The 21,660-nt window shown below is 38.4% G+C and overlaps 1 protein-coding gene across 16 annotated transcripts in view; it reads right to left on the bottom strand.

The window, feature by feature from the left end:
- The window catches only part of RBM26 (RNA binding motif protein 26), a 79,748-nt gene extending 66,140 nt beyond the window's left edge, over window positions 1–13,608 (bottom strand). For 12 of the 16 annotated variants that reach the window (XM_043477378.1, XM_043477377.1, XM_043477380.1 and 9 more), the window contains exon 1: window positions 13,057–13,557. In XM_043477378.1, the coding sequence (XP_043333313.1) occupies window positions 13,057–13,127 (71 nt within the window). In that variant the 5' untranslated portion in view covers window positions 13,128–13,557. Of the gene's footprint in view, window positions 1–13,056 lie in introns of all 16 variants that reach the window. The other 4 variants (XM_043477386.1, XM_043477387.1, XM_043477392.1 and 1 more) reach the window with 1 other exon arrangement.
- Window positions 13,609–21,660: the final 8,052 nt, after the last annotated feature.

The raw sequence follows: 21,660 nt of genomic DNA, 5'->3' as shown, positions 1-21,660 counted from the left end.
AGGTATCTCTTCATTGACTATTCCTTCTCATGTGAATCTTACTTTCTTACTATTTTGTGTTCCTTGTTACTGTATTAAGCAGAAAATTTTGTGCAAAAGAACACAATGAGGTGGAGACTGAAGTCAATAAGATTTATCTTCAGTAAAGGGCATGTCCTTTCTTTTGCTAGGACACTAGAGTGGAGTCAACTGTTCTGTAACTGATATGGCTTGGGCTTTGTAAAAAACTTAGTTTGATTCAGTTCACCACTGACTTCAAATGTTTTTGAGGGCATGATCAGGATCATTTTTTTTTTTAACTGTTACATTATGGTTAATCTAATTGCACAATATTTGAAATTACAACCCCTCTAGATTTCTAAGATTATGCATGCCTCTATATTCAATTTTGCACTGTTACATTTGAATCACATAGTGAATTTCACATCATGATGGATCAATTCAGAACTCCCATGGAAGACCTCAAATTATATAAAATGGAAGCAATTTTTAAAGGTTTGTGGCCATGATGTTCAGTGACCAACATTTTGAAGTACCTGATACATAATAGTCCAACATAGCTGGTTAAAAAAATAAAAAGTTTTTATCACTAGCAGGATCTTCCCTTTTATAAGAACTGGAATCTCAGCATTAACAAGATTCTGGATACCTGCCTGTGCTTTACCTCCAGGCCCTAGTTTTTGAAACTACAAGAAAAATATAAAACCAATGACCTAAGCTTTCCTCTGAAGAAAGAAGCCAGCAAATTAAACTCTAAGTAGAAAAAGGAAATGATAAAAATACAATATTAAAATAGAAAACAATCAAAGCTAATACTATTCTTGGTAAAAGATGAATAAAATTGATAAACTATTAGCAAAATTGGTCAAGAAAATAAAAGTAATATTACCAAAATAAGGTATAATTTTTAAAAGAGGAGGGGAAGCATCAAAACAGATTCTATAGTCATTATATGAATAATAAGACAACAATGCAAACTATGTCAGTAAATCTAGGAACTTAAGAGAAAAATCCTTGAAAAATATAAATTACTAAAAGTGACACAAGAAGAAACAGAATACCTAAATAGATCTATACCTATTAAACAAACTGACTTTGTAATAAAAGATCCATTTCACAACAAAATCTTCATTCTCAGATGGCTTCATCAGTGAAATCAACATTTTAAAGAAAAAATAAAATACACACAGCCCTCATAAACAGAAGCAAAACTTAACAAAATATTAGCAAATCAAATCCAGTAATATGCATAAAAATGGTAATAATTACATCATGACCAAGCAGGGTATGTCTTAGAAATGCAAGGTTGGCTTAACGTTTGAAAACCAATCCATGTAATGTACACTATTAACAGAAAAAGAGAGAAAAGCACATGATCATTTCAATAAATGTAGACAAAGAATTTGACAATTCTTTACCTTTTTATGACAAATCACTCTGCAAATTAAGGATAGAAGAGAATTTCTTCAATCTGGTAAAAGGCAATTATAAAAAAGTCTAGCACTAACATCAGTTAATACTGAAACACGAGGTCTCTTTCCCCTAAGACTTGGACAAAACAAGGATGTCAACTCTTAGGCCACTTCAATTTAACTTGTGTGTTGTTCCTAACCTATACAATAAGAAATGAAAAATTTTAAAAATTTTCAGAAAGTAAAACTATCACAGATAACATGACTGATAAATTCCAAAGGATCTATAAAATAGCTACTGTAAATAATAAGTGTATTTAGTTGCCGAATACAAGGTCAATATGTAAATATCAATCATATTTATATAAATAACAATAAAATTTGAAAAATGATCTTCTTTCTCCTAGAATTGATCTCTACATTCAACTCAATCCCTATCAACAATCAACACAGGCCTTCTTGTAGAAACTGAAACACTGACTCTCACCTTTATAAGGAAATGAATCCAGCAAAACTCAGTTTTGCAAAAAGACAAACTAGGAGGATTTAATAACCTGATTTCAATAATTATAAAGTTATTTAGACAGTGTGGTATAAGCATCAGAATAAATACCTATCACTGGACCAAGATAGAGTCCAAAAATAGACTCATATATACAGTTAATTATCAACCAACATGCCAAATATCAGTGGACCAAGACAGAGTAATTAAGTACAGTTAATTATCAAACGACATGCCAAGTCATCCAATAGGAAAGTCTTTTTTAGGGACCATTTATGGAAAAATTAACAGTATACTTATCTAAAAAACAAAAAAAAGAGCCACTGGCCCTACCTCATTCCATACGCATTTCTGGTTTTTCGTTTATTGACTCCAAACAGCCTTGAGCCAGGGCAGCCAGTCCCTGTCAGGGAGAGTCCTCCTGAGTTCCCCAGAGCAACATGAGCTCTGGCAGGTGCTGGGGACCCAGGGAAGAGGCTGCTCCTGGGCAGGGTCAATCTGCCACTGAAACAGACTACTGGGCTGGCTTGCCAAAACTGTTAATAAACACAAGTTTGTGTGCCTGATGGACACACAGTTAGGCCAAACAAGCCTAAATGTCAGTTTGGAGCAGAGAAACAATTATTACAGGGCCAAGAACAGGTGGCTTGTCTGAATGCCTCCATATGTATTATTTAAAAAATTCATTTGAGATGAACGGACCTAAAGCTACCAAGAGGCAGAAAATTTCTAGAACATATAATGTCTTTATGATCTTGGAGGAGATAAAGACTTGTTAGACATAACCATAAAACAAAAATAAACTGGACTTAATAAAAAAAATTTCTGCCCACAAAATGACATTGTTATATAGTAGTCCCCCCTTATCCACAGGGCTTCCCAGGTGGCTCAGTAGTAACGAACCCACCTGCACTGCAGGAGACATGAGTTCGATCCCTGGCTTGGGAAGACTTCTGAAGAAGGAAATGGCAACCCACTCCAGTATTCTTGCCTGGAAAATCCCATGGACAGAGGAGCCTGGGGGGCTACAGTCCATGAGGTCACAGCGAGTCGGACACGACACAGTGACTGCACGCACACCTCATGCACAGTGGAAATACATCTCAAGACGCCCAGTGGACGCTTGAAACCACAGACGCACCCTACTACACACTAAGTTTTCCCACACAGGGATGTGTGTGCCAAGTTGCTTCAGTTGTGTACAACTCTGAGACCCTAGGAACTGTAGCCCACCAGGCTTCTCTGTCCATGGGATTCTCCAGGCAGGAACACAGGAGTGGGTTGCCGTGCCCTCCTCTAGAGGATCTTCCCGACCCAGGAATCAAACCCACATCTGTGTCCTGCATTGGCAGGTGGGTTATTTACCACTAGCACCACCGGGGAAATCCAAGAATACCGAGTGGCTGCCATTTCCTTCTCCAGGGGATCTTCCCCTCCCAGGGATCGAACCCAGGTCTCCTGTGCGTCTCCTGCATTGCAGGCAGATTTTTTACCCACCACTTATACACACATACCTATGAACAAATTAGATATAAATTAGGCACAGTAAGAGATTAACAATAATAAAATAGAATAATTATAACAATATATTGTAATAAAATTGATGTGTGTGTAGTGTTGCCTTCTCTCTTCTTTCAAAATACATTACTGTACAAATTGAAGGCCTTTTCCATCTTAGGTGCTTACCACACAGCTGTCAAAACTTTTGCACTTTGAAGTGTGACAGCAAAACTAGAAAGAATTTTTCTCCTTTTTCACAGTTTCAGAGATAGAAGATTCATTCTTACTATAAATCTCAGCAACTTCAGTACTGAATTTTTTCTTTCCTTATTAAGTTAAGAATTTCCACCTTTTTGTTTAAAGGAAGCATTTTATGGCTTCTCTTTGATATATTCAAACTGCCAGTGTCACTAATCTTGAGTGCTGCAGTCATAATTAAGCAAAATAAGTTACTTGAACACAAGCACTGCAATATCTCGAGAGCAAAGCTGATAACCAGGACAGTTACTAAGTGACAAACGGGTGGGAGATGCTGGACAAAGGAATGATTCACATCTTGGGCAGGACAATGCGAGATTTCATCATGTTATTCCTAAGAGCGTGCAATTTAAAACTTATAAATTGTTAATTTCTGAAAATTTCCATCTAATATTTTTAAACCATAGCTCGTCACAGGTAACTGAAACCACAGAAAGCAAAACCACAGATAAGGAGGGACCACTGTATACAAGTCACAGATTAGGGAAAAAAAAACCTGTAGGACATGTATTCTACATGAATAAAGAGCTCCTGGAAATTGGCAATAAGATAGCCCAATCTTAAAAATAAGCAAGACTTAGCCACGGGCTTCCCTTGTGGCTCAGCTAGTAAAGAATCCGCCTGCAATGCAGAAGACCTGGGTTTGATCCCTGAGTTAGGAAGATCCCCTGGAGAAGGGAAAGGCTACCCACTCCAGTATTCTGGACTGGAGAATTCCATGGACTCCACCATATACAGTCCTGGGGTCGCAAAGAGTTGGACATGACTGAGAGACTTTCACTTCACTTCACTTCAGCCACTTTACAAAAGATGTGACAGTCAATAAGCACATGAAAAGGTCCTCAACAGTATTACTCATCAGGAAAATGCAAATTAAAACCATAAAGAGAATTAAACCGTCAGTCCAAAAAAAGGTAAGATGTCATTTTATGCTCACTATAAAAATTTAAAAAGAACAACAACAAAAAAACTTAACAATACTAAGTAATGCTGAGGATATGAAGCAATTGGAACCCTCACAAATCATAGGTAGCAATGTGAAATATGAAATAGTTCAACCACTTTAGAAACAATTTCTGAGGTTTCTTATAATAGAAAACATGCATCTACCCTATGACCTAGCAAATACCCTCCTTAGGTATTTACCCCTCCCCCAAAAGAAAATATTTTCACAACAACTTGATTAAGAATATTCACAGCAGTCATATTCATAATGCCAAAGTTAGAGTGGATGTCTTATTAGAAAGAAAAACTCAGTAAGAGGCACAAGAGAATTTTCCAGAGAAAGTTCTAGATCCTGTTTTATATGGTGATTACATAGGTATATGTAACTGTCAAAACTTATGCAACTAATCTGTTTATGTTAATTATAAACTGACACATGATAAATACATACACTATGGTTCTATCTGTTCAGCAAATCAATAAATGATGGTTAAATAAATTATGGTATACCCATTACATTAAAATACTATGCAACCTGAAAAAGGGGGGTTGTCTCTTATGTATTATATTGAATGACCTCCAATTATAGAAAAAAGGAGAAAGAAAAATATATATAACATACTTTTGTACAAGTGACTGAATACACACACAGGCAGAATATGTCAGAAAGAACCAATGAGTAACATACCTCCAACTTTACTGCATCTTTTACATACACACAAAATACTAAATATAACCTCAAGTTAAAAATAAACTTTTACCTATTTCAGAAGTTACCACCTGTAAACTGAAAAAGATTTTTCCACAGAAACAAAGTAGTATGAAGGTAGTAGGTAGGAATAAGTCCAGAAGGAAGCATTTACCATCCACTCATTCCTTGGGACTAAGGAAGCAGAAGGAAGAAAAATTCCTAAAAGCCTACCCTTAGCTCAAGTTTTAGTCATTCTCAACACAAACATATCAAACACTGGAATATATTTTTTTCCATTTTGTTACTAATACTATCCCTACACCTGGATTTATGCATATAAAATATTCATTTTAAAGCACTGTAAGCCAAAAAAAAAGGAATTCCTAAAATAGAAAATGCTAAATGCATTTTAACTGTTCATCACTCAGATGGAAAAGTCAACTAAGGTTGCAGCAGTAAAATGTGCTAAGAAAGTCATGAAAAATATTCTAGCCAATAATTAATTACAGAAACTCTTTTACCAGCTATAAAATTCATCAGACTAGAATTAACATAATTTTTTGTGCAGCTCTATGGAGCTAAGCAATCTTGCACACAGCAGCATTCACATACTTTAATGAGTAAATGCTAATATTTCTCAGTGTCCTTTCCCCCTTAAAAAAAAAAAAAAAAATCACAGAGTCTTTAGTTAATTTGAAAGTGCTGTAAGGTTAAAAAAAAAAAAAAAACAGACCCAGAGATTAGTAAATCTTCAAACTGCTAACATATCTGCTTCTTCAAAATAGTTTTATACAAATGCCTCTTCTCTCTCCTTAGATCATGGGTGCACAAAGAAATTTCAACTAATACATTTGAAACCCAGGTGTACACCCCCCACGAGGCATTGTGCTGGGTGCTATACAGGAGAACACTTAACATTTTGAGTTTTATTTTCAAGGACCTTAGACTCTAATAACAGTAAAAACAGAAGAATTAACTACTGAACAAGTCTGCAAATGAAGAGTGTCAGAAAACTATGCAAACTAGCACTAGGAGAGGAGACTCATGGAAGAATCACTGATTTCAACTGGACAGATAAATGGCTTTCTGGATGAACTGGAATTGCAATGGACCTTTGATTTCAACACATATAGAAGAAAATGAGAAAGGCATTACATCACAATACACAGCAAAACTCTGGAATAGAAATGTCTTGTCATTGATCCTGTCTCTTATCATTTATTAGCTATGAATGAAGTATATTAAACTTCCTAAGAGTCAATTTCTTCATCTTTAAAATTGGGATAACAGAACCCAGCTCACACACAATGAATGCATAAAGATTAGCAAATAGTAAGCACTCAATGAATGTTACCTTCCACATAAAGTTAGGGGAGAAAGGACAGTATAAACTACGTGACAGAGAATCAGAATGTAGAGTTCAGCTTTTGTTGAAATTAAGACTTACGTAAAAAGTAGGAAGATATAAACTGGAAAGATAATTTGAAACAGACACTAGTTCTGAAAGTCAAGTTAAGAAGTATGCAATTGATTATCTAGAAGTGCTGAAGATTTTGATCACACAACACAATAAACAAGCTGGGTATCCAGGCCAGAAGAACTCCAAACGAGAAGACTGGAGATAGGGAGGTTTGTTAGAAAACAAACTGCAATGGTTTAGATAAGGAGTGCAGGGTTTCCTACTGACCACTGTCATTAGTAAGAATTATTAAAAGAAAGAGACAGAACCCAATGATTAACTGAATGGGGGGAAAGGAATGAAGGGAGAAGAAGCCAAAAAAAGAAAATTTCAAGCCCAAAAGTTTGGAAAAATGAAATGGAAATAAGTGAATATTTTATTTTCAGAAACATACAGCGGTTTGAATTTCAGGTGAAAAGGATCAGGCACAGAGCTAGCAATCAGAGTTTAAGAGTATAAAACTTTGAAGCAGTTAAGCCTAGACATACCTATGAGAAAAATAAATGCTTACAGGTACTCTTGAAAAAGCGCTAAAATTCAAATGCAAATATGTATATGCAATATCCTGGGGAAGGGAGTCTTTAATCAGTTTCAAAGCAACTATAACACACACACAGTTTTTAAAACCACTGGCACACATTACAATAGAAACCATCCATAGGAATGAATGTGAATAAAGGGTCAGGAGTGGTAATGATTAAGAAAAAGAGTCATGGGAACAGAACAAAGAAAAATACAATTCAAAGGCAGGAAAAAGAGCTTAAGGAGGTAGAACTGCTTTGTGAAGAAAGAGAACCAAAATATTAGGGATCTAAGTCATGAGAAGTATAAAGAAAAAAAAGGCAGCTATCAACACTGTCTAATGTCATACACAGAGGTGAAAGAACTAAAATTTCTATAAGTCTTTACATTTAATAAACAAATTCAATGATAACACTGGGGTAGATAATTTCAGTTAAACATGAGTATAAAGAAACTATTTAAGGCATTAAGAAGTAAATGGTTGGGGACAAATAAGTGAAAAATTAAAGGCTGACTACTATTTCAAGATTTAACAGTGACAGGAAAAGAAAGCTAGCATGAAAACGACTAGAAGTATGATTTAATTCTTTGTTTTTTGCTGAGCTTAAGGAATGAGAGACTGACTCTATGCGCAAAAGGGTCTGCAGAAAAATGAAAGATCGAAGGAGGAGGAGAGTAAATAAAATTCACAAATAAAAAGACCACCTTTCAGCTCTTCCTTTAAAACAAAAACATAAATAAATTTTAATGTGGTGAGAAACGTATAGTAATAAGTGTGCGTAAAGGAGAAACAACTACAAAACTCTAGGTTTCTGTAATCTAAAGACTCGAAAAAAAAAAAAAAAAAGACTCTAAAGCACTGATAACCACAATGCCTAAGAACTTTGTTCCTTGTTCCTTTACAATAGCAGCTACTACTACAAAAATCTAATAGTAAAAAAAAGTACACATACACAGGCACACACATAGAGAAGCAGGAAAGGATACACTGCATTATGTTGTAGTGAATTATGACCAAGGCTCCAGAGTTTAAATCTTGAGTTAAACTTGAGTTTAAATCACTGTTCAGTCACATAAAATGTGTGACTCTGGGCAAGTATCTTAACTTCATGCTTCAGTACCTCAGGTGTCATCACTTGCAAAATGGAGGTAACAGTATTTACCTCATAGAACTTGAAAGTAATAATACAAAGGTTTAACAATGTATACAAATGTTAACAGTAGCAATAATAGCAATGTAACCTGTGTTTAATCAAACTGGTATTTAACATCAATACAGTGTAACTGTTGTTCCTTACATCTTAGTTGTTACTGTAGCATCTGTGAACCTTATCAAACTTATTTGACTTGTCACAGCTGTTGTAATCTGGTCCCTTGTTTTCTATGTTGTTGGCAGTAGATAATATAGCTTTAAAATACCTTGGACTTGAGAGCAGATAACTTATTTAATATGCTTTTCCCTGGTAACTGTTGCTAAAGTGTTAGGCATTAAATACTATATCTGTCTTAAACTTTAAGTTAAAATTTTGGTTAGAGATAAAAGAGGAAGAAAAGGTCAAAATAAGTGAAAGAAATCTAAGCAGACTGAAATAATGCCTGCCTGTGAGAGAGCTCCCCAGGTTGCACAGCAGGTACCCTCTGTATTTCAGAACATTCCCTTTGGGTAAATGCTTTTTTCACTGCTAACATATATATATATGTATCCTGAGAGTGGGGGGGAAGGGGCTGGGATCTTAAAAATATGTCTCATTTAATTCTTTCACCTACAGAAACAGGTATAATTCTCCCTATCATCCTAACAAGGAAAAGGGAGGTTCACTTGCCTGTTCACTTAGTAAGTGGCAGAGCTGAGAGATCTGAACACTGGTCTATGTGGACACAAAAATGTTTTCTTTCCACTGCACAACGCTACCTCCACAGCACAACCTAGTAGCAGCATAAAATGAGGCATTCTGTTCCTCACTACTAAGCTCAGCAAAACCTGGGCACATCATTAAGTCTATCTCTCAATTGTATTTTCTGAAAAACTAAGGGGTTTGATTAGATCTTGAGGTTTCCCTTAAACTGAAAATAATCCATGATTTTATTAAATCACATTTAGTGATATGTAAATTCACAAAGTTTTAAAATACAGCAGAAAACTTTTGTTTAAAAAACAAACGTCAAAAGAGAGCTTAACATTATGAAAAAGAAATCAATGATACAGGAAAGACAAATATCTATTTTATTTTATTATAAGCATGTATGACTAAGCAAATGTTTTGGAGAACAAAAACATCAAGTATTTCAAGATGATAATTTTAACACGTACATTTTCAATAAAGTATGAAAAAGAAAACCTGGAATCCTGATACACTTACAGACCTTATAATCAAATAAAATACAGATTTACCAACTTTTATTTCATGTTGAAACTACAACCAGGTTGACTCCCCACCCCATGCCCCCCAAATGTCCATCTGAAAACTCTCCTCCCCGAAAACCCTTCACTGGCTTCCCACTATCCTTCAATGACATCCCGAAACCTTGACATGACTCAACAGTCTCATGCAATCTGGCTCCTGTCTCAGGAGCTATCTGCGGCTATGCCTCCCCTGGCTCTTTTTTTCACCTTTCCTTCCTTCATTTTAGGGTCTTCATACGATCTGCCCTCAAAAACCTTGCTGTTACAACTCTCCATTCCCATCCTTTTGCCCCAACAAACTACTCCTCATCCTTCCTGGTTGAGATGAAATACTGTCAGGCAACAGAAGTCTTTCCAGATATTCCAGACATATATTTTCAGTGTTCTGGATTCATCATGCTCACTAGTCTCATAGTTACTTGTTTAACATCTGTCTTCCCTGGTAAATGATATGAAGATGGTCATTTCATGTCATGTTTCCTACAGTTTCACCAATATCTTAACACACTGCTTAGCACAGAGTCAATTAAGTGCTCAATAAACATTTGCTGAATTAATACATTTAAACTACAAGGCAAGTCCAAAACCATGAGATACTTCACTAGCGCAAATAGGTAAAAAGTTCTATACAAATTTCAATATCTTCCTATGGTCCTGCCTCAAATAGGTGCTATTTGGCCAAAAAAAAAAAAAAAAAAAAAAAATCTCTTTAGATAACAAACACATCTTAAAGTTTCACAAAACCAAGGTTAGAAACCACAGGTCTTAAATAACTGGAATCAGCTTTAAAAGTCATCTAAAAGAATTCACCTGAAGTGCAGTTAAAGGGACAGGAACTTGGATAAGGGTTCAATTTTAACACAGCAGTATAAAAAGGACCAATCCCAGCTCCTCCCACTGTCTAGGTTCTACAAGTAGTATCTTATTCCAGCAGTAAAGACTGCAGGGCTACAGTCATCTAAGCATGCTATATGATACCTGAATATGCTTTATCAAAACTACAAAAAAAAATTACAAGCACACTAATCAGCTATAAATAATCCTCTCTTCAATAAGAAGAAAAAATGGTAATAAAACTAAGTAATTTGAGAACTGAAAGCTTATACAAGGGAACGCTATTTTAACACAAAACATTCTAAGTTTTCCGTTCACCTAACATTTACTTAGTGCTAATTACAAACCAGACAGGGTTCAAAGATTTTCTTAATACATATTCATTATTTTCCCCCTCTCAGACAGGAGGAAGCAGAGGTACTGAGCTAAGTTACTTACCCAATATCATACAGAAGGTAAGTGGCGGAGGCAGAATTCAAAGGCAGCCACTCTGGCTCCACGGTTCTCGGTCTCAACCACTATACTCTACTGCTGCCCACTCTCTCCAACCCATTGAAACAGGGCTTCTGTCTGCACCATCCTACCCCAGTGAACTTTTCAACAAGTTCACCAGTGACTTCTACCTTGCCAACACAAGAGCCCCTTCTGTCTCCATTTTATCCATTATGCAGTATCCCACCAAGTTGACAACGTTCCTCTTTTGTCATACATCTCCTTCACTAGTGACATACATCCCACTTTTCTTCCAACCTCAGACCTGGACTCTCTTCTTTTCCCTATCTACACATTGTTCCTCAGAAACTTCCCAGTCTCGTGACTTTAAATACTACCTGCATAACTCCAAGTATCTCCACTCCTGGCCTGAGTTCTAGACTCATACCCAACTACCAATTTCACATCACACTTAGATGTGTAACAAACACTTTCTACTTAACAGTTAAAATCAACCACCCATCTCCCCTCAAACTGTTCTCTCCAAGCCTCCTCAACCAACACACATTCAGCTGCTTAGATTAACTTCTTAGTCATCAGTCACCCTTTATTTTCCTTTCCTTTCCCTTATCTCCCACATCCAATCCATCAGCAAGTCCCACCAGATCTATTTAACATATCTATTAAACGTATTTGTCTCCACTCTCACTCTAAAGCAAACTATCTACAGCTTGGCCTACAACTTCCTTCAGCATGGTCCCCTTATTTCTATTCTTGACCCTATAATCTCCACAAAGTAGGCAGTTAAAACAAAATCAATCTCTGTCTGCTTTAAATCATCTAATGTCTTCCTATTCGATTTTAAGTAAAATCTTAGCTCTTGACTATAGCCTAGAAGATCCTACATGATTTGTCCCCTTCCTACTTCTCCAACTTCACAACTTTCCTTTTGTTCCCCCTTCACAAGATTCCCTGCAGCCACAACAGCCTTTCTCTTCCCCATCGAACCATGGTCATTTCCGCTACAGGGCCTTTGCACTTGTCATTCCTTCTGGAAGGAACGTTCTCTTTCCAGACTTTTACACAGTTCCTTCTCCTCCTCAGGTGTTGCTCCGCTGTCGCCTCCTCTGAGAGGCCTTGTTATCACTATTTTACATGGTCCTCTAGTATTACAGTCACGACTCTTACTACCCGAAGTTTGCTCATTTACTTTTCTATTATGCCTTGTCGATTTTGGAATTTAAAAACTTTAGCCCCAATGCCTCCCACAGTACATAGAAGACGTTTAATACATCTATTAAATAAGTGGATAGTACGCATTGCATTTTAAATTGTTTATTGTAAATCAGCCAATTTTGATCAAAACACTTGGCTCTTGATATATTTTTTACGTATTAAAAGATAAATCCTTAAACTCAATTTTTCCAATCTAAGACATTTCAGCACTGCGAACCCCCCTCCCCAACACACACACACACACACACACACACACAGTGCACTTAAAGGATTCTACTTAAAACTGCCAAACTGCATTTTATTCCTCCAAGCGACCAAACGTGCAGAGATGAGAAAGGGGAATTTTGCTGGGCACCTTAGCACCTGTTACATTTTCAATCAGTTAAGAGCCAGACAGCACATGGTAGACACGGCCTTTCTTTCAGAGACGGTATTTAGGTAAAACGTGAATGGGCTGGGCGAGAACTGTTCTAAATCCCTAGAGAGCTGTTCACTTCATTTAAAAAAAAGGGGTGGGGGGGGCGGGATTATGCTCGAGTTCGCCAAAAGAAACCGACCTGGGGGCCCTCGGCAAATAACGAGTTGTGTGTTTACGCTGGGGTCGGTCTACAAATAACGGGAAAACGAGAGAAGAGTCATCGGTTTAAGAACCAACTCAGCGATGAGGTAAAGATCAGCTCAGGCTCCCAGGCGTATTCTGAACCTGGGAACGAAGGAACGACGGTGGCGGAGGAGGCGAAAACACAGAGCCCGGGACCTCAGTTCACCGCTTCGGCCTCCACAGCAGGCTCTTGGGGCAACTGGGAGTCCACCTATCTCCCCCTTCCATCCCTGCAAGTAAAACAGCTCCCGAATACTCACATGGGCTCGAGAGTCTTGCTGAGCCAGGACTTGAGTGCCTCGAAGTTTTCAATGATCATTTTAGAAACCATCCACAGCGGCCCCGAGGCCCGTCACACTCCTCCGCCCGCCCAGGTCGCGGCCGCTACAGCCGCCGCTGCCCCCGCCCCCTACTCCGCGCGCCGCCCGCGTGGGCCGCGGTGGGAGGCGCCGGTGGCAGGTTCCCGCGAGCCCGGATCGGCGAACAGCTTCGCGGGGACCGCCGTAGGCCGCGAGTCCACGGGGTGCCAAGAGCTCCCCCTCCCCGGACCCCGGCCCCGGCTGAGGCAGCAACGGTTTGCCCAGGCCCTCCCCCTTCCCTCCACCCCAGCGAATCTCCCTGGACCAGAGCGCGACACGCGCCTAGACACGGGCTTGCCCTCAGCCCTGAAACCAGGTGCTTGCTGGCAACGCAGGAGAGGAAAAAGTGAAGAAAGCGAAAACGAAGGGCAGCTGAATGGAAACGATTCGGGGGGTCTTCCCGGCTCCCAGCACCCCCAAGAAGATGGCTGCCGATAAATGTCGCGAGAATTGATGAAATCTCGCGGTGACTCCCGGAGCCTGCTGGGAAGAGACGTAATTTTTTTTTTTTTTTTTTTTTTTTTTTCTGAGTACACGCTAGGCAAGTGTGGCGGGTGTTGCTTCTTCGCCTGGCTTGTGGGCCTTGTGCTTTTCCAGGCTTTGGTCTTCCTAAGGAGTAAAGACTGTTTTTTTTTACTAAGAGGGAAAGGCCGCTAACTTCAGAACCAGCAGGAACTTCAGCAGCTCGAACTCTGTACCAGACGGCGTGGCCCATTGGCTGGAACGACACTGCTACTGGAGCGCTTTCTTGAGAGCATCCACTCGGATGTGTCGGCACACAGGAGATCAGGGGGTTACAGGTGTGCTGCGCTGTGCCTCCTCCGTTTTTTCCCAGGGTTCTGCAGTACTATATTTTGGATATGCTGTGCTGTGGACAAGATTGGGAAGAACGGGATGGTCTCATCCAAACGCACTGAGACTTCCGGAGGCTTAGTGAAGTCTTGTTGTCCAGAATTATTCTATTAATGGGCAAAACACTATTGATACACTAAAGACCTAGGGATTCCTCCAGCCCTTAGTTCTCAAGTAGTTTTGCTATTGTCCAAAACTTTCAGACTTAACCCCTAGCTAGAAATAAGGGAAGTGTTGTGTTTTTAATTCTCTCCATTTAGAACTGATTCAACCAATTCTGTCCATTTAGAATTGATTCAACCCCAGATAGGGAAGTGACATAATATTAAAAGGGAGAGCCTTTCTATCAGCATCCTATATAAATTAACTTCATTTCTCCTGGGTGGCCAGATAAATTTGATTCCTGCCTCAGTAGTTCTATTCTCTGTTATTTACTTCCATTAAGGTACTAGGTGGGATTTTACAAAATGTCTACTACCTGTAAACTATAATGAATTAAAAATAATTCACAGTATAAAGACACTTAAAGTAGACCAGTAAAAAGCTTTTTATGGCAGACGCAATGGTAGACTAAATTGTTAAGAACTCTGAGTTTGTAATTTTCTAAAGTGTTCCTTAAGCAATAAGTGGAAAAGATCAAGTAAGAAAATAAAGACATTTGTAAAATATAGCATAAAAAGTATTTTGCAAATTAGAAGCCAGCTTTTGATTAACCAGAGTGTTGATTAAAGTGATTTAGCTGGATGAAGCAAGCTGAATGCAAAGGGGCGATTATTGTATGTTTCCACTTATGTGAGGTACCTAGAGTAGCCAAACCTGTAGAGACAGAAAAATAGAATGTTAGTTGCCAAGAGCAAGAGGGACAGGGGAGAATGTGAAGTTATTTTTTAATGAGTAAAGAATTTCAGTTTGGAATGGCGAAAAGATTCTAGGGATAGGTGGTGTTGATGGTCACACAAGTGTGAATTGTGAGTTCAGTTCAGTTACGTCACTCGGTCGTGTCCAACTCTTTGGGACCCCATGGACTGCAGCGTGCCAGGCTTCCCTGTCCATCACCAACTCCCAGAGCCCACTTAAACTCATGTCCATCGAGTCAGTGATGTCATTCAACCATCTCATCATCTGTCCTCCCCTTCTCCCACTTTCAGTCTTTCCCAGCATCAGGTCTTTTCCAAGGAGTTAGTTCTTCACATCAGGTGGCCAAAGTATTGCAGTTTCAGCTTCAGCATCAGTCCTTCCAATGAATATTCTGAGCTGATTTCCTTTAGGATTGATATCCTTGCAGTCCAAGGGATTTTTAAGAGTCTTCTCCAACACCACAATTAGAAAGCATCAGTTCTTCAGTGCTGAGTCTTCTTTATGGTCCAACTCTCACTCCATTCATGACTACTGGAAAAATCATAGTTTTGACTAGACAGACCTTTGCTGGCAAAGAAATGTCTCTGCTTTTTAATATGCTGTCTAGGTTGATCATAGCATTTCTTCCAAGGAGCAAGCGTCTTTTAAATTCATGGCTGCAGTCACCATCTGCAGTGATTCTGGAGCCCAAGAAAATAAAGTCCGTCAACTGTTTCCATTGTTTCCCCATCTATTTGCCATGGAGTGATATGACCAGATGCCATGGTCTTCATTTTTTGAATGTTGAGTTTTAAGCCAGCTTCTGCACTCTCTTTCACTTTTATCAAGAGGCTCTTTAGTTCCTCTTGAATTGTGAACTGTACACTTAAAAATGGTTAAAGTAATTTTTTTATATTTGCCACAATAAAAAATGATTTATAAATTTAATATTGCTAGGGAAGATGTAAAATCCTAATTGTTTAGTCTGTTGTTTAGTATCCTTGCCACAGGCTGACTCCACCAGTGTTTTCAACCTCATCACCAACTGTTGACTCTTCTGTTAAATGCTATGTACTCCTGTAAACTGATTTGCTCACCCTTCCCTCCCCTAAACAGTTACTCACTGTTCAGGGAATGCTTCCACTTAACTTCTTTCTCTGGATACCCAAACCTTGCCCACCCTTCTCTTTCTGTCATCTCTGCTGCTATATTTTTGAACCTTCTCTTATTTTTCCTAAACAATAGTAACAGCTTTTTAATTTCTCTGCCCTTAGCTGCCCTCATATCAGTTCATCTTCAATGCCTTCATCACCATTACTTTTAATAGCAATCTTTGTAAAATGTGGATGTAATCATGTCACTTCCCTGCTTGAAATCTGTCTCAACTTCCAAATTGTCTTCAGGATAAAAATCTAAAATTCTTAAATATCTATAAAAGACCTCTTATAGTCAAACCCTTCCTATATGCCTTAGAAACTTCTTTACTGCTTTTCAGTCTTTGCTCCAGCCATCCAACTATTTCATGTTCCTTGAAAAAAATGTGTGTTCTCTCACTAAACTGATCCATTGCAAAATGTTTCCCTCCCTTGCACTTGAACCCCACTCATCCATCAAAATTCAGGGCATACAGCAAGCATCACGTTTAGAAAACCATCCTTGACCTCCCTGCACTAAAGCAGGAGTCCCTCTGAGGCTTTTATCACATCAGCCTGTACTTGTGTCTATTGTAACAGTCATCGCTTTATTTTTGCAATTATCTGATTATCTGTTCATTAATAGACTAGGTTTTCAATCTCCTATTCCATGCCTAGCCCTTGATGTATAAATTTGTTAAATTAATTAGTTAAATTTGTTAAATTAATTAGTTCAATTAGTTAAATCAATTCATTAAATTAATCAGTTACAGCCTTGCTACTTCCATGAAACCTTCCCTGAACAGTGTAACTGATAGCAATCTCTTACTCCTCTAAACAGTTAACAGTGCTTGTTGCAGTAACTTATAGTGCTTGTTAGAACTCCACAATGTGTCATCAGTGCTTCCTAGCATGATTCTCTTTCTTAACCATTGTTTGTGCCTGATCAGTTCAGTGCCTCATTTTTGGCTTTGTCTTCAAAGGTGATAATTAGCTAATGTCATAATCAGTGCAACTGAGAAAAGATTAAAACAACTGCCACAGCCTACTTTCTCTATTCAATAACAACACTTCAGAATCTCCAGTATTAGGTTACCTACTTAACATTTTCCAGCACACCGTGTTCCTTCAAAGCCCTGTGACTTTGTTAGTGCTGTTCCTTTTGCTTAGAATGACTTTCCTCATTGCTGAAATGCCAGATAGCCGAGGCAAATGTTGCCTCTTGGTTCTTACCTGTTGTGTGTGTGTGTGTGTGTGTGTGTGAGTGTGAGTCGCTCAGTCGTGTCAGACTCTTTGCGACCCCAAGGACTACAACCCACCAGGTTTCTCTGTCCATGGGATTCTCCAGGCAAGATTACTGGAGTGGATTGCTGTTCCTTTCTCCAGAGGATCTTCCCAACCCAGAGATCAAACCCTGGTCTGCATTACAGGCAGTTTCTTTACCATTTGAGCTGCAGGGAAGTCCTGTAGAATAGGAGTTAAAACAGTTTAAAAAATAGTTTTTCATCTGTCTGCCTAATTAGATTATGAGTTCTTTAAGGACTAGGACTCAAGTGTATTCATCTCTGTTCTTTCTGCACTTGGCATAGTGTCTGGAACTCAAAACTGTTGAAGGATATAGGAAGAAAGTAGAGCAGGGGAAATATTTTCAATAGGTAGGTCATAATGATATATCTCCTGGTAGACCTGCATCTCCTTATAATTTACTTAACTGCCCTGATCCTAGGAATATTCTCTGGAGTATACTTAACTCCTCCTTAGGTTCATCTAGTTCTCTTTCCTAGCGGATCGAGATAATCTTATCAATGGTGCTTCAGGAGTTTTGCTTAAAAACTTAGCCTGTGTTTCACCATCACAAACATTTTCTGTATTTTTTGCTTCTATTTCTTTTATATTCATTACTTTTTCCAGAGAATCACATTTAGGTGTTTATTCTGTCTGGAATACATTCCTTTATTTGATCTACTGTGAGGATCTAGCCTATTTTTTTTTCAAACAGCAAGCCAACTTTTGTCTATGATTCTACTCAATAGTCTCTCCCTTCCCCATCGATTTTTGATGCCACCTTTATTGTATATGCATATTTCCATTTATGTATGACTCTGGTTCTGACCTTTTCTTCAGTTGGTCTCTTTGTCCATGACTATGCCAGTTCCATGTTGTCTTTATAGACTACCTTACTATGTAACAGGGAAAATCCTTCCCCTTTGCTCTTCTCTTTCAAATTTGTCATAGCTAAATGTGAAACTCTTGGTCTTCCAAATACTTCTTAGAGCAAGAATATTGAGCTTAGCAAAAAAGAAAAAAATCCTTCATTGAATTTATTGAGTAATTTGGGTTGAATTGGCATTCTCTGTGAGGCAGTCACAGAGGTACGTTGTTCAGATCTGCCTTTGAGAAAGGACTGTAAGGCATGTAGTTAGCTGACATTCTTCAGTTAGTTTCTTCTGGATTCACCTCAGCTTCCAGGCATGTAGTTGGCTGACATTCTTCAGTTAATTTCTTCTGGATTCACCTCAGCTTCCAAGCTGAAGTTACCCTATTCTCAGGGCTACCTCTCTCTCCCATGCCCATCCTCAGCTAAAGACAGCAAGGTGTAAGATAAGGACGTACTCAACATTAGGATGCGAGTGGCTTTGTCAGTCCTGCATGGCAGTCTGACGACTCCCCCTGTCCAGTACAACTTCCTCCCTTTCTCTTTCACAAATGCTATTCTCCAATAAACCTTTTGTACTTCTACCTCTGTCTCAACATCTGTCTTCCCGAGAACCTAACCTATGACACAAATCATCCAATTCATTCTACTTTTATAAATTTTTTAAAAATTATAGTTAACAATAAAATCCAACCATCCCTTCTGGCCCAGTAACTTCTTTGAAACCATCCCTAGCCACCTTAATTTAATATGATCTCTCCCAGGACAAATCTTTTACATTCTAACAAACCTTTTTCTTACTATGGTCATCATTGACTTAGCCCCCTATCATTTTATTTTTTGCTGCACACACACTTTAGCCTCTATGGCCTCTTTAGCACTGTGTTTCATCAGTCACTTCCTTATCTCCCATGTCCACTCTTGTACTCTACTGAGTCTTTCCAATTCGTCACTCGACAAATGTTTACTGAAGGTCTGCTCATTTTCAGACATACTACTACTCTTTACTGACAATACAGTGATGAACAAACAGGTATGGTATCTGCTCATGAAGCTTATAGCCAGACTTCAAAAGGGAGACATTTAATGGAAAGTAATATAGGAAAAAAATGTTAATGTTTATAATTAAATTTTAAGCTTTAATACAAACTATTTAGGTATTATGAAAGAAAACAAATATGAATCATTTTAACAGTTTAGACTGGAAAGACTAAAGCATAGATTCTCTTAGGATATAGTGTTTAAATGGTTAAGAAAGGGAATAATGAGTAGAAGCTAGCCATGTGAAACAAAAGAGAGACAGGAACATTCAAGGCAGACATAATAGCTTGTGGGATGTTCCTGAAGTAAGGATGAGCTGGATCTGCAAGGAAGACAGGTGGGAGGGTATCAAGTTAGGGGGAAACGTGGTGTGTAGGTCAAATTAGGTAAACAAGGGCCATGTTAAGATTTTTGAACTAGATTTGATTTAAAATCTGATGCACAGTCATTGAAATTTTTTCCATATGACAGGATGAATTGAACACACGAACAAACACACACATGCATACTTCTTTTAAAAGAGAAAGGTTAATTAAATTTGGGACTTTTTCAGTAAAAGCAGAAGGGAGGCAAATCACTTTTAACATAATATCAGCAGGATTTTTATTTCTGTCTAAGTGATCAAGAGCATGTTAATAAAGGGAATACAGTTTTCTCATCTTGAGATTAGACACTGATAACTTGAAACGAAAAATAGTGTTTGCTGTGATGAGGTATATCCTTAGGTAATTTAAGAGAAAAGGCTTCAGCAATTGCTAACAGTATGAAATGGGATTAGAGGATATTCTATCATCTCCCTTAATAAGTTCAGAGCACTTCTAGTAAAACAGTTTGTGAGACAATCTCCAGTGCTTCAGTGGACTCCATTTATACCTATAATTGCTTATGATGAATCCATAGAGCAGTACTTTTGTGAAAGGGACCCAAAACAGTACAGAATAAGAGAACTAGGAGTCGCGCTATGAATGCACTGAAATTTTTATTTTATTCCATGTAAGGAGAGAAAAAGGGGTTCCCTGGTAGTGCAATGGGTAAAGAATCCACCTACAATGCAGGAGACCCCAGTTTGATTCCTGGGTTGGCAAGATCTCCTGGAGAAGGGATAGGTTACCCACTCCAGTATTCTTGGTCTTCCCTGGTGGTTCAGATGGTAAAGAATCCATGTGCAATATGGGAGACCCGGGTTTGATCCCTGAGTTGGGAAGATCCCCTGGAGGAGGGCATGGCCACCCACTCCAGTATTCTTGCCTGGAGAATCCCAAAAGATAGAGAAACCTGATGGGCTACAGTCCATAGGGTAAAAAAGAGTCAGACACAATTGATCAACTAAGCACAGCATAGCAGCACAAAGAGAAACATAATCCTTAGGCTGAAGAAAACAAAAATACTGTCCAATAAAAATATGTGAGCCACATACATAATTTTGTAGTGGCCTCATTTTCAAAAGTAAAAAAAAGTGAAATTAATTTTAATAATGTATTTTGTCAGCATATCCATAGTATTATCATTTCATTGTGCAATTAATATAAAAATGGTTGAGATATTTTACTTTGTTGTTGTTATTAAGTCTTTGAAATCCAATGTATATTTTTACACCTCCATCACATCTCAGTTCAGGCAAGCTGCATCACACATGCTCACACATCACTAGTGACTTTGGTACTGGACAGGCCAGCTTTCAAACTTTGGAGGATGCCTCTTGTGGGCATTTAATTGTACCTGAGGGCTGTTGTTTCAGTGTTGTTAGTCATTTCCCTCTGCTCAGATTCCGGCCCCCAATAAGAGTGGGCTTGAATTTCAAAAGCCCTAAATAAGGTTCTGCATGGTTACTTTTGTAATAGACAGTTTTGTCCTAAGACTTCTAAGGAAATGAGAACAAAATGTAGAGGTGAACCTTCTTCAAAAGACTGTTTATTCCTCCCCCCTCTTTTATTAGCCATAGTATAAGAGAGACAAGGGGAAGACAGGGTACATAGAGTTTTCTTCTGATTGTTAGTTTGAGGGACAAAGACATCCCCACAATGAATGTTGGTTGTTGTTTTTTTTTTTTTTTTAAGCAATGGAATAAAATGATATGACAGAGTCCTACAGAAGATTTCTAGGGACCATATGGATATAAGCGTGTAAATACCTACTTCTCATGAAATACCGGAGTGAAGTTTGTGGATCTGCTTTGCTTTCTCTTGGGGTGGTTTTCTTGAGGTCTTTTTCCTTACAGTAGCTAATGGGATATCCCGTGTAGCACAAAAGATGAAAGGAACCCCGGGGATCTTGGCTCTCAGTGTAAGCTGTCAGACTCACTCAAGCTATGGTTTTTGTTCACCGGTGTTCATTTCTTCAGTGAATGCATACTGAGAGCCTACTATGTGACCATGAATTGCCCTAGGCCCTGGAGATACAGATGTAACTAAGACAGGCAGGGTCTCTACCTTCATGGTACATGTATTCTAGCCAGTCTACTAGGCCCTCCAGGGATCTCTTTGCCTG

The sequence above is a fragment of the Cervus canadensis genome, chromosome 9 (genome assembly GCF_019320065.1).
Source record: "Cervus canadensis isolate Bull #8, Minnesota chromosome 9, ASM1932006v1, whole genome shotgun sequence".
In the NCBI taxonomy this organism is placed as follows: Eukaryota; Metazoa; Chordata; class Mammalia; order Artiodactyla; family Cervidae; genus Cervus; species Cervus canadensis.
Note: the sequence above shows the minus strand (reverse complement) of the source record. Positions and strands in the feature narration are given on the sequence as shown.